We start from the raw sequence: 19,524 nt of genomic DNA, 5'->3' as shown, positions 1-19,524 counted from the left end.
TACCAACGAGCCACTTTGATCATGACAGCGCATTCCAATGATTGCCTCCTCTGATGAATGGTGCTGTTGTTATCAGGTGTTCCAATCGCATTGATCAGGTAGTCCATTGTCGAAACGTGCTGCCCATTACGTCCACAGTCCACAGATTGATCGTTCTGTCCGGTTTTACTGCTCAATGCAGGACTCAAAATTAACTTTTCTTCCTATTGTCTCAGCGCTGTCCCAAAAATATATTTCAATTGCCCCGAAGTGATCATGAGGATGAACTGTCCCAACCTGTTTTCGGGAAGGATTGTACGACTTCAACTTGCAGTCAACTTTCTTTTGTTTACGTTCTGACTCCCAGCTCAGAGAGAAGTCAGGGGATTTTAGGGGGCTTTTCTGGAGCTAAAATCTGGGACGTGTGCCTGATAAACAAAAGCAGGGCTGACATACTGATGTTGATTATTTTTCTATTGTCCCAAAATGTCCCAAATTGTCTTTTTAGTTGTCCTGGCCTATATTTTAGTGGACAGTGGCCATCGGGACACCGTTAAATTTCGAGCCCTTTTAATGTTGAACGATACAGCCTTCCCCTTGGATGTGAGAAATCGGCCTTCCCCTTGGATGTGCACTATTGCCTTTTATGGGCAGGTTGGGGTTTTATTGCCCATTTGGACGGGTTGCAAGTGTTGTGTCAGGGAATGAATCTTCTTAGTGCGCTGAAGGTGCTGTAGTCTATTGGCCTGCGCTAATGCACGAAATGTGCTGGGCTGTATACTTGACCATTGTTTTTGGGATAGTTTAGAGGAGGAGGACCTTGTATAAGCATTTCATGCTTCTCCCCTCCTCCTGCACCTGTTTTTATCCTTGTTTTGTATCATTACTGTCTTTTTTGTTTAATTTGCAAACTAATAAAATCAAATTGTTCTGCGTGCAGACGACGAACTTCAGATAGAAAATATGCTATCCATTAATGTTAATCCCAAGTTTTATATCTACTCTCTTCTGCTCGATAATGCAGTCAAAACATTTGCTGACTGCATTTTTCCATTGACACTGAACTGAAACCTTATACAACACAATTACTTAAGTGCCCTTGGTAAAGTTAAATCAATTCAATACTAGCTATTTAGAAAACGCATTCATTTTAACTAAAGTCCTATACTGAACGTGACTTGCTGGTTCTTTGAAGTCCAATGCAATACAATTACACATGTGGCCTTGGCCACTTGTTTTGAATACTCTTTTGAATTCGATATTCCCAATTCATAACAGTAAACCTTTCTTGCTGAAATGGGGTCGCGACATCCATGCAAGCCCCGTTTGGTCTATGAAGCCTTGTACAATACAATTGTAAGGCTGTCCTTGGTGGGTTGTTATGAATACTCCCGTGCATTAGAAATTACTTGTTCGGAACAGTGCTATGTTGCAAAATACAATGAAATCGCATAAATGACCTTGGTCAAATGTTATGGGTACTCATTTCCATTCGATATTGCCAGTTTGGAACAGTGATCCTTTATACGGGATTGGAGTCGTGATGTCCATACAAAAACATGCGAGCACTTTGAAGCTTTGTTCAGTGAGATTGCCTGATTGGCCTTGGTCAATTGTTACGGATACCCCCTTGCATTCGTTATTGCCAGTCTGGAAAAAGTAATCCATTTTACTGGGCTGAAATCGTGACATCCATACGAAACGCGCTAGCACTGAGCTGCACAATACAATGCGATTCGATAACCAACTTTGCTCAAGAGTCGTACATGAATTGTTTTCTATTCTTTCATTCGTTTGAACACTTGTCCTTTTTACTGTGTTGCCGTATCGGTGACGTATGTGTTGGATGTGATTAAACTCTTAACTTGCCGAAGTCAAATGGTTTTCCATGTTCATTTTAAATATCATACACTAAATAGACTACGTATTGACCTAATGATAGTTATCACGTAGTGCTTTGACTTACAGTTGGTGTATTCTTAACCCTGGTGTTTTTCTATTTGCTGTTCTACAGGACCTGCTGCAACTAGAAGAACAGGAGGTAAGGGAAAATTCACTTGTGGGCTACGGTACTTTTTACCCCGATTCTCATGACCGGTCCAAAAATACTGGGATTGTCATAGTAATGTGTACTATGAATTACAACGGTGGCATCATAGGGGGGGGGGTGCTCGTATACGTAATAGTTTCTCGGTAGAATCGAACTTGAGTCGGCATACCTCGTAGATCATTTCGACTTCTAGTTTACCCGATTGTCTAGAACTGATATCGATGTTATATGTAGTCATCATGACGATCTAGCTTGGGTTGGAATAAGTAGAACAGATTGCAATGTACCTGGCACCATTGCTGAAACGAAGGTGAAAATTGCAATGTTATGGGGTGTACTATGATGGTATTTGAAGCTATTTTCGGTTAGACGTTAATGCTGTATCTCCCCTCAGGGCGCGGTGAATTTCAAGTTCGGAGTTCTGTACGCCAAGTCTGGGCAGACGACGGACGATGAGATGTTTAGTAACGGTAACGTTTCATTTCTGTTGCCTTCAACATAACATTCTACATAACAGAGCCTAACACTCTGGATTTTGAAGATAGCTGTGTAGAAAGGTGCAGTTGTATAATTGATACTAATACTCGTTTGTCTTTGCAGAGTGTGGAAGCGACAATTTCGACAACTTTGTCCAAATTCTCGGTGAGGACATCACGTTAAAAGGATGGGACAGGTACCGCGGGGGCCTTGATACGAAAAGTAAGTGCCTTAAAGTTTTACAATTTTACTACTTTCAATAGCTGTTAGTTAAAAGTCCTTCCATCATCATTCCCTGATGTATACGTTGTTGTTGTTGATGAAGTTTAGACATCCACAATGAGATGCACAAGAGTTACTTCAGCAATTAAATACATTTTGAAAACTGCCAGTCTGTCCTCTGATAGTAATGTGAAGGTTCAACTTCTATACTCTTTCCTGTGCGCTAATTGTAACGATGTATTTGCATACTATTAATAACATTTCGTATTTTTCCAGATAATACGACAGGTATCAAGTCTGTCTACACAGTCTACCAGGGTCACGAGATCATGTTCCACGTCTCTACTGCACTTCCCTACTCCAAAGACAACAGACAACAGGTAAACATGACGGGCAGATTTCTAACAATTACAACACATTGATTCTGTTTGGCCTCATGTTCAATTAAATGTGGTTTTGCTGAATTGCCAAGTAACGCCCGAGGATGTCAGATTCAAATGCTCTTGCAGTTATATGTATTTAAACATTAGTTGAGGCATTTCATATGCTGGAAACAGTTTTTTCATATGCATTCCTCAGATTATTTTAATCTGTTTCGTTTGTCTATTGATTTGTCCATTTCATACTGTTTTATAGATACTGTAGATACGTACCTAATGAATAAAACTGTCTGCTGCAGATTGGTTAAGTAAATTGATTGTTTACTGATTATTTATTGCTGTATTTCCCCAGGTGGAGAGAAAAAGACATATCGGGAACGACATCGTGTGTATCGTGTTCCAGGAGATGGAGGGGGACGAGGACGAGACGCCGTCCTTCAAACCTTCCATGCTCAAGTCACACTTCACTCGTATCCTTGATTTGATTTGATTCATTTAAATTGTAACGATACAATACACGTGGGACAGAGGCAGCTGTTGCTGGTGTTGTGTCCCACAAATAGAAACAAATACAGGACAGACAATACTCATTTTCACTTGAGTTAAGTGGGAAAGGTCGTTTAAAGTGCCTTTCCCAGGGACACAAGATCGGTGGCATGCCAGGACCTCTTGATACCGAGTTGAGCACTCTGCCGACCCCACTTGCCACTGCTAGCTTTAAAATTTCCGTCTCGTATATACATTTTGTTTCTTTGACCTTTCGTATGACAGGGTTACTGGTGCAGAAAATTTCTTTGTATCTGGTGTGAACCACCATAAATAAATTATCATCACGCCAGTTACACAAACAGGTTGATTTATGTAGTTTGAAGATACCAATAAAAAAATGTGCATTTATTCCGTAACCGTCTTGCCCAGATATTTTTGCTCTGGTCACGTTCGACAGAAGAGACGAATCTTACAGGTAGGAAGACTTAAAGTTCTTGATTACAAAAGCATGTATTGTGTTGAGTGTATTCGATGGTGTTTTCATATAGTTCAGTGACAGCACTTGGGTGGGGGATTCTATAACCACAGACCACAATAGACGAGATACAGGAAGTTAGGTCCCATAAGCTGCTGTCAGTGGGAAAAAAGAATGGATGTAAATAGTCATAGCAATGAGCATAGAAATAAAACAGGAAATTCACATTAATCAACATTTTACAGAGGTATGAGATCTCCTATTTCTTGTTTTACATGTTTCAATAATGATTTTCGTTTATCTTGTCTCCAGACTAACGGTGTTCTCGGAGGAATCAGTGCCTTTATTTTACCCTCCGCTGCCCTCTCCACCGGTCTTCAAGGACTCACAGGAGTTTAGGGAGTTTCTGCTTGTCAAATGTGAGTTCTGACAAGTTTGCTAAGGTTCATATAGGATCGCATGTATTCAGTTATCGGGGATAAACCATTAAGATAGCTTCCGTCTAGTTGGGTAGTCCTGGCTGTAAGTCATTTTCTACAGCATAATGAATAAAATCAAACCACGTGTTTGAAACAGTTGACTTTACTTCGTGTAACTTTAAAAAAGCTGTAGGTCTTGTCACAGTGTTGTAAAGACCACATTCAAGCGCATACCATCATTCACTTATAGAATAGTTGTCACTGTTAAAGTAACATGTCAAGCGATTTTCAATTTTGAGCCCCAGGTTAGGAATTGCGAAATTAGCATTACTTACCCGCCCGTATATGTGTTCCAGTGATTAACGGCGAAAAAGCCGCCCTGAACACTCCCGCGTTTGCCGAGAAGAGACAGAGAACGATGGATATGCTGATCAAGAATCTGCACCAGGAGTACATGCAGGAGATCAGCAAGGTTTGTTTGTTTGTTTGCTTGCTGCTTGTGTTCTAAGATGTCTCCATATTGACAATTGGGTACCGGTGTCTATTCCGGAAGCGAGAAAAGCTACTGGTATGACTGTGTCGGGCAAGTTGAATTTTTGCTTCAAAGGGAACCAAAATTGAAAATAGAACAATAATAGCACGCTTGTGAATGATGTAGCTTACTGTAATTATCCTACTTTTTGCACAAAATCATTTTAGAAGATGGTTATTACGCTCCTTCCGTAGGTTTGAAGTCAGGAAATCCTTCCTGTCTTCTGGTCTCTATAGTTGCGGATATTGAATACTATTAAACACCTACGGGTATCCTGTTGCGGGGGCTGGGATCTTTGTTATCACCGGTAATTGTCGCCTAGACGACTACAAGGCCGCCGCTGTTTCCGTGCACGAAATATCTGAAGTGATAATCATTTTCAGTAGTTACTAGTACTAGTAATTTAAACCGTGGGCACCTTCCGTCTAGCCTTAGCAATTATCGCCCACCTTCCTTCGCCTCCTCTTCCTTTTCGCTAATCAATAGCGGTCAAAAAGCTTCTTCAACCCTTTTCAGATGTATAAACGAACTGATACCATACTGTAACTACTGACATGTCATATCCACCTACATAACAAGCGGAAGCTTAAGTGTAATAAGTCCCGTGATAAAAAAAGGTGCTATATAAAAATAGTGGGCGCCTTCCGCCCAGCCTTAGCAATTATCTCCAACCTTTCTTGTCCTTTTTCATACCACTAATCAGTACATCTTTTCGCAATGAAAGCTTTTTCTTCTTCAGATGGACGAACTGATACCATACCTGTAACTACATTTCACTTACATGTTAAGCACAATCTTACATAACAAGAAGTGAGTAAAAAAATAGGTCAAGACGGATGTACTTACCATCGGCATGGTGCTTAAATCGGAGACCAAGGATGCACTCCAGAGTTTCCTAAAAGCCATTCCAAGATGTAGTGATTTGTCAAGATGGACCAGAAGTACTAGTTCCGTCTACTCAAACATCTTGAAGTGAGGTCTATAGTCTTGAAGTGGTGCAGAGACTCCTTTTCAGTGTGATGAATTGGCTAGTCATTAGTTATTGACATTGAAAGATCATCATTTCAAGACCTTGAAAATCGCTCAAGCATTCTTGAAGGATCCTTGGAAAACCTTGGAGATCTTGAGCGTTCACTGATCAGCGTTCATTGATCCGTAAATCTTTCTGGCGCACAGTGTTCACTCAACAGTATCTGTGGACAGCTACTTTCATATCACTATGTCACTGAAGAAATCATGACTTGGGTTTCGGCAAAACTGCTGCAGAGTCAGCAACCACTGCTTTTCCTAATATTGCGTGTATGGAACACTTTCATGAGATATGAAAGTCAAAGTGGACTTGTTTTCCGCATATCATGTGTAACATTACTGCTAATCGGCATTTCCCCAAGACCAGCAGCCAGAAATACATATGTAACATGTTTTCATCTACATCTTACTACTTTCACCTCAACCCGGGTTCATGGTGTTTGACTTGTAGTGTCGTTGACCCAAAAATCGTGAGATCCTCTTCTATAATGATATAGGTACTTAATACTGTAGATGGTCTAACACACGCACTTCAAAGTCCTTCCGAAAATCGTGCCGTTTTCATAAGTAGCCATTTTAATATCAAAGGTTGGTTGGCGACTTGAAAGAAACCTACGATTATCCAGGTCTTTTGATGTATCCTTTGAAGTTAATACCCAAACTTACCGCGATCGAAGCCTGTGATTTGGAGTGAATCCCGGCACTTTGTATTTTCATGGATAATTTAGTCTTGATCGACTCCTGCTGGCTTGGATACTTGCATGACGCACGTTGATCGTTTGGTACCTAACAATCATCCTCAGGGCAATGCTTCCTTCTAGGTTATTGCCCTGTAGTATCTCCAACGGAGAAGGCGTGATGTTTTTTTATAACTCTAAACTTTGGTTCTGTGGCGAGTGCTTGCTCTGGGGTAATAAAGTAGCCTCTACCAGGCTTCGTGAGGCGAGAGGAAAGAGTAAAAATTGGTCAAAAGAGATAACATGCCGAGGGAGTTGGTCCGCTAGAGAGTGCAGTTTGCCGCACCTGAACTGTAACAAATCTCTACTCTTTCCAGCCGCCTCCCGAAGCCTTTTAGGAAAACATCTCAACTTATCACTTTATTACTTATCATTACCAAAAATGCCAGCTTATTTGTCATAGGAAGTTATGGATGGACTTTGATCAGATGTATGAGAACAATTGCGGCAAAATGACTGGAACGCCAGACAAAGAAACGCTGTGTTAGTCTGGTGGCAGAGACCGATAGCGTGCATTGCGGTCCATAAGTTTTTTTTGTTGTTTCTATATCTCTGAGGTGTGCTCTTTAAGAATCTGAATGATGCCACTCTGTCATCCTTGGGCAATTCGCACAATATGTAAATTAAGGTGGCCATTACTGAAAAACTTTGTATGGACCGCATTGCAAGGTTCTCCAAAAATCGGGTGGTTGGCAACCGGACTATGTGTTCTCATATGTCGAACCCGTCTGTATCTTCCAGAGTCCGCTCAACCTTCGCTCCCTGTCTGAGGTAATCCCGGAGACTGTGACCTCCATCAAGACCAAGAAGAAGGAGGAGGCTCGCCAAGCGGAATTTCTTAGAGTAGGACAGGTGAGAAAGAGGCACCCTGCCCGAGTACATAAGGTCCTGCCTTCTTAGAGTAGGACAGGTGAGAAAGATACACCCTATCCTATTACGTGAGAACAGATGGAAAAAGAGACACTCTGCCCTAGTATGTAAGACACTACCTTCTGGTTTCGTATATGCTCTACAAAAGTTGCTGGTTGCTAAATGCGATATAGAGCTAAATATACACTGGCTCTCTCTTACCTTGAATACGTATAATCATCATCATCATAGCAGGAGAAACACACCATCTTCCGACAGACAGTGGCATAGCAGGCAATCATATGTTGAGACATATGGGTGTGTATGGGACATCCAAACGAGATTTGAACCTATACATACCGGCACCACAACACCTCCAAATTTGCCGATAAGTCTATGCGTCTATGCGTGAACTTTGGATGTCCTTTTGTGGTTTTAATTGTTTGATGCTTGCATTGCAAGCATACATGCTGACCAATATGTAACGTGCCTCACATATATTCAACCCCAGGAACTGAAGTTGAACACGATAGTCAAGGGTGACGCCCCGACCAGTATGGCCACTACTGGACTGCTGTCTAAGCGAGAGGTACTGGCTCTACTTATTATCAGTAGAACCTTACCCCGTTATTTGTAACTATTGTGATTGGACCTACTATAGTGTCTTAGATCCTGTATTTATAATTTGTTCTACACTGATATGTACAGTATTGTGTAGTTGGTAAGCCTTTGTATCAATATAAGAAGTCTTAGAGCAGATATTTTGTTGGATACAAGACAGTATCGAATAACTGGAAAAACAGTTTCAAGTTAGCAACACAAGGATTATGCTTTTCTTTCGCGAGCTTTGGGGACTTTCTTTTTGTACTTATAACCAGGACAAGAAAAAAAAGCCTGATTAAACCACCTGAAATACGCCGAAGTATAACCCTCTGCTTGAAGAGCATCAATATGATCTACAAATCTACAAACGTAATGGTATTTTTATTTTATTTTCATCATCTAATGACTCTCATAAAAGAATTTGGTGACAACTCATTTGTTCTTACCTCGTGTTTCAGCCGTGGGAACCACAGGTCCTACACTACGACTTTCCGCACCAGGTGCTGTGCGGAGACTCATGGGGTAGGTGGGCGTGTTGTCTTGTTCCGTTACTGTTGGCATCCTTCTGTCTCGAGAGACATTGGAGTTCACACTATAGATCAGTTCATGGTTACTAAGTTCCGTTACTAAGTAAATGGACGCAACTGATCACATGTACGTTTTTTTTCTTAAATACATATGTAGCTTGAAATTTTATCAGGAAAAAAAGTACACCCAGTATGCTATTTTTAAATAACGGTGTGTTGACCATTTTGGGTGCAAAATAACATGTCTATTTTTCACCATCCTGCAGGAGAGAGTCTCGTTGTTTCAACAGAGGCGGGCTGTTTTCTTATCCAAGGTAAACATTCAACTCTATAAAAAGCCTATGTGTATTTTTATGATAATTTCGATATCACCATGCATGCGTATGTAAACAGCATACGATCTTAACGTAGTCACCATCAAATACAACAAAGGTCTTTTTTTCTATGTCCGGCTAACTATGTATGTGAAATGCCAGGTCTGAAATCTCCAATTTCTTCTTACAGAAGAGGCTACCCCGAGATTGCTATTTGATAAGTCAGTGCCAATCAAACAGCTGAGCGTGGTGGAACACCATGGACTGCTGCTGTTCAGAGCTGAGAAAGGTACGTCAATCTCATAACATTAGAAATCTGTACAGAAATATATGACATAAACAGTGCTATACAAAGTAAAGTAGTGCCTGAATCAATTATTTTGACCAAGTGAAAGCTCTTTACGTGTAGTATGACAACAAAGAATATTGACTTACCATCTCACAACATTAGAAAATTGTACAGAACTAATTACAGATACATAAAACATAAAGCACTGCTACACAAAGTAGTGGCTACATTCATTGTTATGACAGGCTAACTGAAAATTAACTTGTTCATTGTACTCTATTGGTTGTGTCAGTAGCACAAATAACAAGATATGACAACAAGAATGTTGACTTACCATCTCATCATTGCCGTATTTCTGTGGCAGGTAAAGAGTGCAGAGTCCACGTCTTTCGTTTGTCGGACTTCGAGGGAGGGTACAACGAGGCCCTCGTGCGGACGAAAGCAGACTGCAAGGACCACAGACTCGAGAGAACGAAAGGTGAGATATTGATTAGGTCTTTAACAACGGTAGGCAACATTGCCTCTATACATGTAATACCTATTGTAATTTTTAAATCATTGTAATTACAATAATTTTTAAATTATTGTAATATCTGGCATGCTGTTTTAAACCATCTTCCTGTAAAGATTGCTTTCCTTTCTATGCCCGTCACTGAGAATAGACGAATGTTTCTTTCTTATTTTCTAAATTCTAGACTTATTTCTTCTATACAGACGGTGTTTATGAAATATTTTCTTAAGAACCTGATATTAAACACATAAGCTATTCAATGTCTACGAATTTATCATTGTTAACCTTCATGATTACATGAAACCACTCCCTGCTCCCCAGGCTACCACCTGTACGCGCTGAGCCGGCCAAAAGTCAAGGGTCTATGACCTGATTAAGACATCAAATTATTTGAAAATATTGTGTAAAATTTGCCAGCAGAACAAGTGTCAAGACACTTTTGAATGCATCGAAATAAACTCACCGACAGAATTAGACAAGTTCAACTTTATAATAACGTATAATATGTAATATAAATAAAATGTATAATGTACTTGTGTGGCTGATCTTTAGCCCCTTCTGTTCCTGCCCAGGCTGCCATCTGTACGCGCTGAGCCGGCCGGGCGGCAGCTTCCTCCGCATGGTGGTGGCGATCAAGAACAAGCTGCTGCTGCTGACGTGGAAACACTCCGTGGCCTGGACGGCGTGGAACCCGTCAGCCGACACAGACACCGTGGAGGGATTCAACTACATCAGGGTGAGGATGGTTATCGTATCCAAAACAGTGCCTATCTAGTTCTTTGCCTGCATAAGCAGGGATTAGGATCAGGCACGGGTCTGAGTGAGAACGATTACTGCATTGGACCCCATTCTATGAGACCTTGTTTATCTCAAACAGTGCGTTGTCCAGAATTATACTCAGACACAGTTCTAGATAGCCCATCCGTATATATCTAGAAACCTTCTAAGGTGCGTTATTGAATGCGTGGAGACTATCTAGAACCCGGTATCTGACACTAAACACTGTTGCATCCAAAACCGTGCCAATCTAGCTCCATGCCTATATATGGGTTACGGAATTAGGCGCAGGCATGGTTCTGGGTAGTGTACGTGTATCCAAGAAGGTAGATTTTCCCCAGGCATGGTAAATACGATTTTTAGTTCTTACCGAACGATATATCACTTAGTGTCACTGACGAAAGGTAGTGGATGCCACCTGAAACGTCTGACCGTTTCCAAAATCATATCCAGTTGCTTGAGTAACTGTTTTTGGCGTATCTTACCGGACGACGTTTGTTTCAGGAGCTGACGATTAACGACGTTCCGAGCGTGGTGACGCTGATCGACGGCGGGCGGCAGGACAACATGATCTGCGTGGGCTACAAACACCAGTTCGACATCGTCAACGAGAAGAACGGGAACACTTACAGACTGCATCAGGTGGAGGGCAATAAGGTAAGATTGCTCCACCGATTTTAGCATGAAATCATAAATTTACCAGGGTTTGTGATATTTGGAAAGTTAACCGACTTAGAACCGTCCTATATTGTGGACGGTTGACATTCCCCACTGTGTTATTCTCAAATATGTCATATATTTCGTCAATTGAAAGTAAAATTTCAAGTTTATCAGGGTCAGCTAACATTTTTTTCTACAGCAAAGCAATTAAGAGTAACCATATTGTTCCACTGCCTCATCTTTTTCTGTTTACGATTGACAACTTTAGCTCCGTGCTTACGCAAAGCTTATTGATAATGATAATACCCTACCTATCCAAAGGCAACTATTGATCCAAAAGAAAGACATGTGTTGATTGGCTTTCTGTGTATTTTACAGGTGGAATTAACAGATGCCATAGACGTGTACGAGGACGGAGAACCCAAGGTGCTGCTATGTTACAACCGTAAGTTCACTTCATCTTAGGATACGCTATCTAAATAACGTTTACGGCAAGATTACGAATCACATGTGCCTGTCTTTGTGCTACATAACTTCTATCATAATGTAGAAATTCCCCGAGTCTGTATACGGCCTATATGGCCTATTGTTCCACGATATACCTTTCAACAACGGTGGTATGTTTCCTCTTCTCTCTCAGACGTGTGCCAGCTGAAGTCCCTGTCTGACGCGGAGGAGACCACCGGTACGACCAATGGCTTCGAGTTCGGATGGAATAGCGAGCCTCACGGAGTTGGTGAGAATCTTATGTACTTTTCCAGAATCACCCGGGCAGAGTTTTTTTTTAGGGGGGGGCTAATTTTGTAATGTCGTTGTCTTCTAATGTTTTTGTGCTCTAATGTTCTTGTATTCTAATGTTCTTGTGTTCTAATATTCTTGTATTCGAATCTAATGTTCTTGTAGTCTAATGTTCTTGTGTTCTAATATTCTTGTGTTCTAATGTTCTGTTCTTGTGTTCTAATGTTCTAGTTCTCTAATGTTCTTGTGTCCTAATATTCTTATGTTCTGTTCTAATGTTCTTATTGTTCTATTCTCCCCCAGTGTGTGCCTTCCCCTACATCCTGGCCTTCACGCCAGACGCCATAGAGATCCGGCTGCTGGTGAACGGGAACCTGGTCCACAGCATGCCCATGCCCATGCTTCTACTCGTCACCTCAAAGGTAGGGGCTAGGGTTTTTGGCGACGCCACAGGGCCAGAGCCGTTAGTATATTACTGAGGTTGAGTTGAAAGAGATTCTAAAATTCCAGGAATAGGTCCCCAAGGGAATTGGTTTTTCAATTGAATCGTAATTCTTTTAAAGCGTTTTATCAGTTAAAACTATGTAAAAACTATAATTAGATGCAACACTTCTCTTGTCAAAACACCGGTAAAAACTAAAACTGATGTTATGGTATTTTTGATCTGTACAATGTACCTAAAGTATTTCTGCAGTACCAGCGGGCCTGTACTGGGTACTAATACGCAACACTAACGCAAACCCATTGCTCCCCCCACCAGTTTGACCTGTACTTCGTGTCTGCTAAGGACCCCATCTCCAGCTGTAAGGACAACAATAACGGCAGCACCAGTCCCACCATCAGCTTCTCACCGCCTACCACCCCCACCACCGGTAAGGTGGACCTCCCCTGGGGGAAAGGTAAAGAAAACACCAGAAAATACTTTAAAATTTATTCCCTTTTTATAAGTTCTTCCATTAAAGTTGCAAGGTATTTGCAAGGTAGAAAGTAGAAGTGTAGATATTTTGTACTATTTGTTTGCACATTAATGCCCATAGAATAATTGCATACTTATGACACGTAAATACTAAATACAGCTAAAATACTAAATACAGCTAAAAGTGCAATTACATAACAGAATAGATGTAAATCTATAGGTAGTTTGAACATTCATTGTAGGGTTTGACACAGATGAGAAAATAACTTGGCTAGGTCTTTTATTTAATGACGCCATTGTTTGTTTTTTTTGTTTTCTTTTTTGAGTAGCAGCGAAATTGTAGCATAAGGTATAACTCTTGTAATATATAATAAAAGTATAAGAATTATAATCGAAACTTTTTTTTTCCCATCAGCCCCTGTCACCAAGTACTGCGTGTACCATATATAAACGCTATTAGAATTGGAACATGCCTGGTTGCATTTTTAAGTAACAGCAAAACTCTTGTAAAATATAATAAAAGTATATATTATTAAGAATTATAATCGAAACATTTTCTCGTTTTTCCCATCAGCACCTGTCACCAAGTACTGCGTGTACCAGATCCCTCTCAGCTCATTGGTCGGCCACGCCACGGACCGCGCATGCGTGAAGCACGGCCCGGTGCCCACCATGATGTCCCCGCTTGTGCGGATAGACGACACGGTGGTCCGCAACCGGCGGGAGCTCTTCAGCTACGGCCCGGGGCCTCAGAAGGCTCAACACCACGGACAACACCACCCCCACCGCCACCCGGGGGTCGGGGTAGCCCCCACGGTGGATAAAGCCTCCCCCGCCACCCCCACGCCCCCCGGCCGCTTCCTCTCCCGACCCAACCGCCTGGAGTCCTGCAGCTCCGAACCTGACCCCTCCGTGACCTTCAGTCCGCCCCCCTCCCCCTTCCGGTTCTCCTCGGTGGACCAGGAGGAGGATATTGACCTGAAGTAACCTCTGAGTTCCCCGAGATGCCCGGATGTATTAAATTTGTAGGATTTCGTTCAACTGTCTAGGGAAAATGTTGTTTTTTTAATAATTCTTACGTTCTGGGATGCTTCCCTAACATGACTTCATCATAATGTTTTCTTGTTCAAAACAAGCCTTCTTTTGTTTATACTTCTAAAGAGAATGATGCTGTGTTATATGTTAAAGCTAGATATTTAACAGTGTGTGTTTTTCTGCGGTATCATTATTTGTCTGGCCCGCTTACCCTTGTCACAGTGCTGAACTTGAACTATGACAGAGAAGTTGCCATTGTGAATATTGGTGAAGCGGTTCAGGAAATGGCGTCATCATACGTCACTTCCTTTAGCCTTACTCAGGCCAAGTGCAGGTGTGAGCTATGTTGTAATGTGTTGCAAAATTTGAAAATATCTCTGTTGTCAGCGCAAATTAGTGCAAGATCTAACTTTTGGGACAGTCTTGTTTAACTTTAGCACTTGAAATGGTTTTATGCTGTTTGCGAAGTTGAGAATTTCTTTTTTCTAACCGAAGTAATTTTGTATTCGGTGTTTTTGTACTTAAGACGTTTTCACATATTTAATACCTTTACTGCAGTGCAGACTTGACGAATTCATGTTTCCTGTGGAAAGTATCATGTTTGTGCAATGTGGTATATTTGGCGTTAGAAGTTTTGTGCGATTTAGATAAAGTTTCAAATGCCTTGCTTGAGAGCAATCGTATAAAGTTTACTGAACGTAGCGTCACATGTTGAAACATATGAACCATGGTACTGGAATTTGGAGGGGTTTAACTTTGTTCTTTCTCGTGTCTGTGAAATTCCTGTACTTTTACTTGGTCGTGATAAACAAATTGGTATATCCGTCCCAACATTGGGACCTAAAATATCACTAATTGTAAATTTCTTCAAGTTTACGAAAAAAAAATGTAACGAATATGTAAAGGAGACATTCATAAAGATTTGGAAAAATATGTGGTAGTCCCAGAGGGAAATGGTAGTGCATGCGACTATTGTTAACTAGTACAAGGGAACATACACATGTTCAACAGTGCAACTAGTATTACGTACTCATACTCAATCTATCAGAATAGACCGGTTCACACTTCTTTGGACTACCTAAACTGCTTTCGTCACAGGAGCTGATTCGAACGCGTTCGATACGCTCGAATGTGTGCACGTGAACGCAAATTCCGTTCTTAGACTCCGTTCGAATCTTGGATGAAATGATAACAACCCTATGACACAAGCAGTATTTTGGTAGTCCGCCAAAGCGTAAACTCGTCTATTGGATTTCCCCCTATAATCATGATTTTACTTGAAATGAATAATATATGGTGATCCCTGGAACGAAGAAGTTTATGTATGTAGTATACGGTATCGTTTCCTCTAACACAATGATCTTTAAGAAGGGAATATTTATCAATGTACGTTCGTGCTGCTATGTCCAGATGTCCCTTCTGAGTGACATTCACTGTTACTATGTTTTCAATACTTTTGATATGTGTATATGGTATCGAAAGAGGATATCTACTAATGTATAGGAGACGTATTGGTACTCAATAATGAAAGGTTTATATGAATGTTTTGTATAAGAAACAGATATAATCGAGCCGTTGTATATGTCAATATTTTGTACTTGGTGTACGAAGATGTATGTAAGATTCAAGGTCAAACATCGCTGCATCCTTGCCCTTGACCTGTTCGCAATAAGACATTTCAATCCTTCTGCTCTGACATCTTGAGGCACGATACAAGCATAAAGCTTGTCTATCATCCCAGTTAATTCTGTTTCTTAAATATAGGCGCTCTGATTGGCTCGGAGTCACGTGGTCCTCAAAACGGCATGGTAACCCGTGGCAACGGGATTCGAACAGACATTCGAAAGTTCGAGCTGTTCCACTGCTTCTGAAGAAAATATTCGAATCCCATAAGAAGTAAAATTAATCTGAAATAGAATAGGGTGGAAACCAGGCTAGAACTACATACTCTCTTATCAGTTACTTCATTTTTGAAAGTGCCTGAGACCCCATGCTGAATCAATTTAACTGTGAAAACAGCAGCCAGTTTTTGTCTCTTTTGGGCGAAGTGTTTTCAGGACTTATGCCATGCCATGTAACTTAATCACGACCGAAGAAATTACAACAGTTTACCGATTTGCTGCATGTAACCTACGATCGCGTCAAGCCAACGACATGCGCATGTACTGCTCGCTACGTATATCATCGCTTTGTGGTCATCGTTGTACGAAATTGAATGTGCAGAAATCTTGATATGAAATAAGTAGAAATGTACAAATATCTTTGTGTATATAGTATATATCTTTATGGTTATATACTACAGGTGTACAGAGTATCTATTGTATAAAGTTGTCATCGGAAGGTGAGACTAAGTTTGTAACTTTTTTCGTACCTGTAAGAACTGGTAAAATGGTATCGTCCAAAAATCAAACTGTGCCGAAGGTTTCGCAATAAAATATCTATTGTCGTCATTAACATCGTGTGGACGTATGATTATTGATGATCAACTACTGCTTTACTGTTTCATGTGTATGTGTGAATACCCGTGTGCGTGTGTGTGTGTGCATGTGTGTGTGCGTGTGTGTGCGTGCGTGTGTGCGTGTGTGTGTGCGTGTGTGTGTGTGTATATGTGTGTGTGTGTGTGTATGTGTGTGCGTGTGCGTGTGTGTGTGTGTGTGTGTGTGTGATGTGTGTGTGTGCGTGCGTGTGTGTGTGTATTTGTGTGTGTGTGTGTGCGTGTGTGTGTGTGCGTGTGTGTGTGTGTGTATTTGTGTGTGTGTGTGTGTGTGTGTGTGTGTGTGTGTGTGTGTGTGTGTGTGTGTGTGTGTGTGTGTGTGTGTGTGTGTGTGTGTGTGTGTGCATGTGTGTCTGATACACGAAAGAATGGAAACTTAATGTCGGCCGCCACGCCTACCGCCAGACACTCATATCTAACATAAACAGTACATCTCTATGACGTCCTAGCCTGTTAAATATTCTGTCAATAGCAACTGATGTTGCAGGATTAACTTTCCTGTTCCTCTACATAGTCATCTGATGACAGATAACGCGTGTCTCATTATAAGGATAAAGTCCTACATGTATGTACGATCGCTCTTTTCTGATAACGTCAGATTATTTAATTGGCAGTGTCGGCGCCGGTTGTCTACTCTACTGTCGCTCACCAGATCGCTGATAATAGGCTATTAGCATAATGTCAGGACGTTTTTGTATGCGATAAAATCATATCATAATATTCCAAATATTGTTGGAAGTCCTCATGTAGAGAGAACCATCAGGATTTAGGATAAGTGCTGGATTAAAATACATCGATTACGTAGACAGAAGCTGATTAAAAAAAAAATTCAATTCAAAAAATCGATTGGAATGACTGTTAGAACAAAATAGTCCATCTTATAATAATTTCTGATCTATAATTCTTGCAATTCGTATCCTGTCACTTCCTAAACAGTCATCGGTTGCTAGGCGACTGATTTGATTGACAGATACTCAGCACATTCGTCTTGACTGAATAAGAACAGAATGCTCAAACCTTCCTAAAAGGTCATCGGTTGCCAGGCGACGTATTTGACTGACAGTTCCTCGGCACAGTCGTCCCGGCTGATAAGACATCAGCCTTTTCACTATGATAACTATAATCACGGAGCCGTTCTGGACAAAAGACAACTAGAGCGTTTAATCGCCGCCTGTACAAGTAATACACTGTGAACCGGTCTTAGTCAGCCAGATCCCATGACAATGTACAAATGAAGGGATTGGAGTAAATGAGTGGGGACGGTCGTGTGGACTGGAGAAACACTGTCACACAAGGCAAGTCTGTTCTTCTGTGGTCCAACGTTCTACATTGCGTAGAAAACATCACTATTGTCCAGAATACGGACATTTTGAGGCAGTTGAGAGATAGACAATCTGTGAACGGTCTGTTGGGTATCTCGACAAGTTGACAGGTAGTGAACACGGAGTTGTTAGTTTGTGTTTCTTGCGAAGGGAACCCCCAAGATTTCAGAAGAAGACTTTTCCATGGTCTCAACACTTTTATTAAACGTTGTCGTCATCGCTATCGTCTTGGTTTGGTAGCAGAAGCGAAAAAAACAACTCGCATTTGTGTCGGACAGGTAACCATGGAGACGCCAGGGTCACCCAAGAAAACAGACATCGTCGCAAGGTGAGAAATAGTTAACGTTGAGAACCTGTGGTCAAAACGTTGCTCTCCTTTTTTGACAATGTGTTATTGAATTGGATGAAGACATTTAAGCTTGATTGTTATGACCATTTGGTTAAAATGTTAGTCTACAGATATATAAAAAAATTGACAAGCTAACACTAGCATTATAGTCTAGTGAGCGAATCCGGCGCGTCTCCTCGCTTATCCTTGTGATAGCGTAAAGGTAAGATCAAATGTGTTTTATGATCCAAGATTTATTAAAACACGTTACGGATTATATTGTTATAATATTGTAGTTGGCATGATGGCCTTTTGCCGTGAGAACTCTTAGTCTAGTAGTGTACGGTTTGACTCAAATATGATTTGCGCCAGATATATGAATATTCCGTAAGTAGTGTTAAATGTAACAAAGATCTTGACATAGTCGTAACATCCCACGTTTACTCTCGACCCCAAGGTACCATGAGTACAAGAGGCTGTGGTCGCTTCACTCGTACCCAGGGGAGTATAAAGAGCCCTGTTGGAAACCGCCGGTAAGTTCTCTCTACTGTACAGAAATCGCTTTTCCTTTTAAACTTTATTTAAAACATAGTGGAAGTTAAATATAACTTTTCTAGTTACAATAACTGCCCTTGATTAAAAATGAACAATGCAGGGAAGAGAGAAAGTTTAAACAGCGTGCGTATGTTTCTGGTTTTAAAACACGAGAGATCCTTAACTGCGGTTTTCTCCCGGACCGCTAGGATTTAGGAGGAAAAGTTGTTCGTTAAATTGCAGATTTTTTTCGAGACTGGAAAAATGACAAAACGGGGTTTGACTTTTTGTATTACAACCTAGTTTTCACATTTTCTTCAGCATAAATTATGCTCGGCTCGGCTAGTGAGAGTAAGGTCTCCAGACTTCCTTGGGCAGAAAGTGTGTAATGACTATAATTACTAAAAAAAAGTACAGAAGATTAATCAGATAAGAGCTTATAATAGACGAGACGCCCTCAGGTATGACAAGTAGTCTTTTGTTCTTACAGTGAACACCTGTATCTGACAGGTACGCTACAATGTGGCTTATTGTTCTACATACCTGTAGAGATATCTCATGTCACTAATCTCCAAGCAGATCTTTTGGTGACAGTTATCAAATTAGAAAGGCAGTATCCAAGACGACACCAAGTAACTCAGCAACCGAAGTAATTTTAGTAAGGGAGGTCGCGTTAAATGCCTTTCCCAAGGACACAACGCCAGGAATCAAACCCGTGATGTGTCGGTCCACTACGTATCCTAATACTCAGGCATTCGACGCCACCAACAACAATCGCGTCGAAATTTATCATATTCTACAGTGTCTTAATTAAAGGGAAAAAGAAAATGATAAAATT

At 41.0% G+C, this 19,524-nt stretch overlaps 1 protein-coding gene across 1 annotated transcript in view; it reads left to right on the top strand.

The window, feature by feature from the left end:
• Positions 1 to 14,336, top strand: part of LOC109484500 (GTPase-activating Rap/Ran-GAP domain-like protein 3) — a 55,707-nt gene extending 41,371 nt beyond the window's left edge. Inside the window, exons 8-28 of the mRNA XM_019787786.1 lie at positions 1,994 to 2,020; positions 2,424 to 2,499; positions 2,630 to 2,728; positions 3,005 to 3,108; positions 3,461 to 3,578; positions 4,027 to 4,072; positions 4,385 to 4,491; positions 4,848 to 4,963; positions 7,531 to 7,641; positions 8,150 to 8,227; positions 8,700 to 8,763; positions 9,035 to 9,082; positions 9,273 to 9,371; positions 9,736 to 9,849; positions 10,455 to 10,618; positions 11,164 to 11,316; positions 11,698 to 11,764; positions 11,960 to 12,055; positions 12,361 to 12,479; positions 12,818 to 12,956; positions 13,548 to 14,336. Coding sequence (XP_019643345.1) covers positions 1,994 to 2,020; positions 2,424 to 2,499; positions 2,630 to 2,728; positions 3,005 to 3,108; positions 3,461 to 3,578; positions 4,027 to 4,072; positions 4,385 to 4,491; positions 4,848 to 4,963; positions 7,531 to 7,641; positions 8,150 to 8,227; positions 8,700 to 8,763; positions 9,035 to 9,082; positions 9,273 to 9,371; positions 9,736 to 9,849; positions 10,455 to 10,618; positions 11,164 to 11,316; positions 11,698 to 11,764; positions 11,960 to 12,055; positions 12,361 to 12,479; positions 12,818 to 12,956; positions 13,548 to 13,960 — 2,358 coding nt within the window. The 3' untranslated portion in view covers positions 13,961 to 14,336. The remainder of the gene's footprint in view (positions 1 to 1,993; positions 2,021 to 2,423; positions 2,500 to 2,629; positions 2,729 to 3,004; positions 3,109 to 3,460; positions 3,579 to 4,026; positions 4,073 to 4,384; positions 4,492 to 4,847; positions 4,964 to 7,530; positions 7,642 to 8,149; positions 8,228 to 8,699; positions 8,764 to 9,034; positions 9,083 to 9,272; positions 9,372 to 9,735; positions 9,850 to 10,454; positions 10,619 to 11,163; positions 11,317 to 11,697; positions 11,765 to 11,959; positions 12,056 to 12,360; positions 12,480 to 12,817; positions 12,957 to 13,547) is intronic.
• Positions 14,337 to 19,524: the final 5,188 nt, after the last annotated feature.

Source organism: Branchiostoma belcheri, unplaced genomic scaffold (genome assembly GCF_001625305.1).
Source record: "Branchiostoma belcheri isolate BF01 breed outbred unplaced genomic scaffold, Haploidv18h27 scaffold7, whole genome shotgun sequence".
Taxonomy (NCBI): domain Eukaryota; kingdom Metazoa; phylum Chordata; class Leptocardii; order Amphioxiformes; family Branchiostomatidae; genus Branchiostoma; species Branchiostoma belcheri.
Note: the sequence above shows the minus strand (reverse complement) of the source record. Positions and strands in the feature narration are given on the sequence as shown.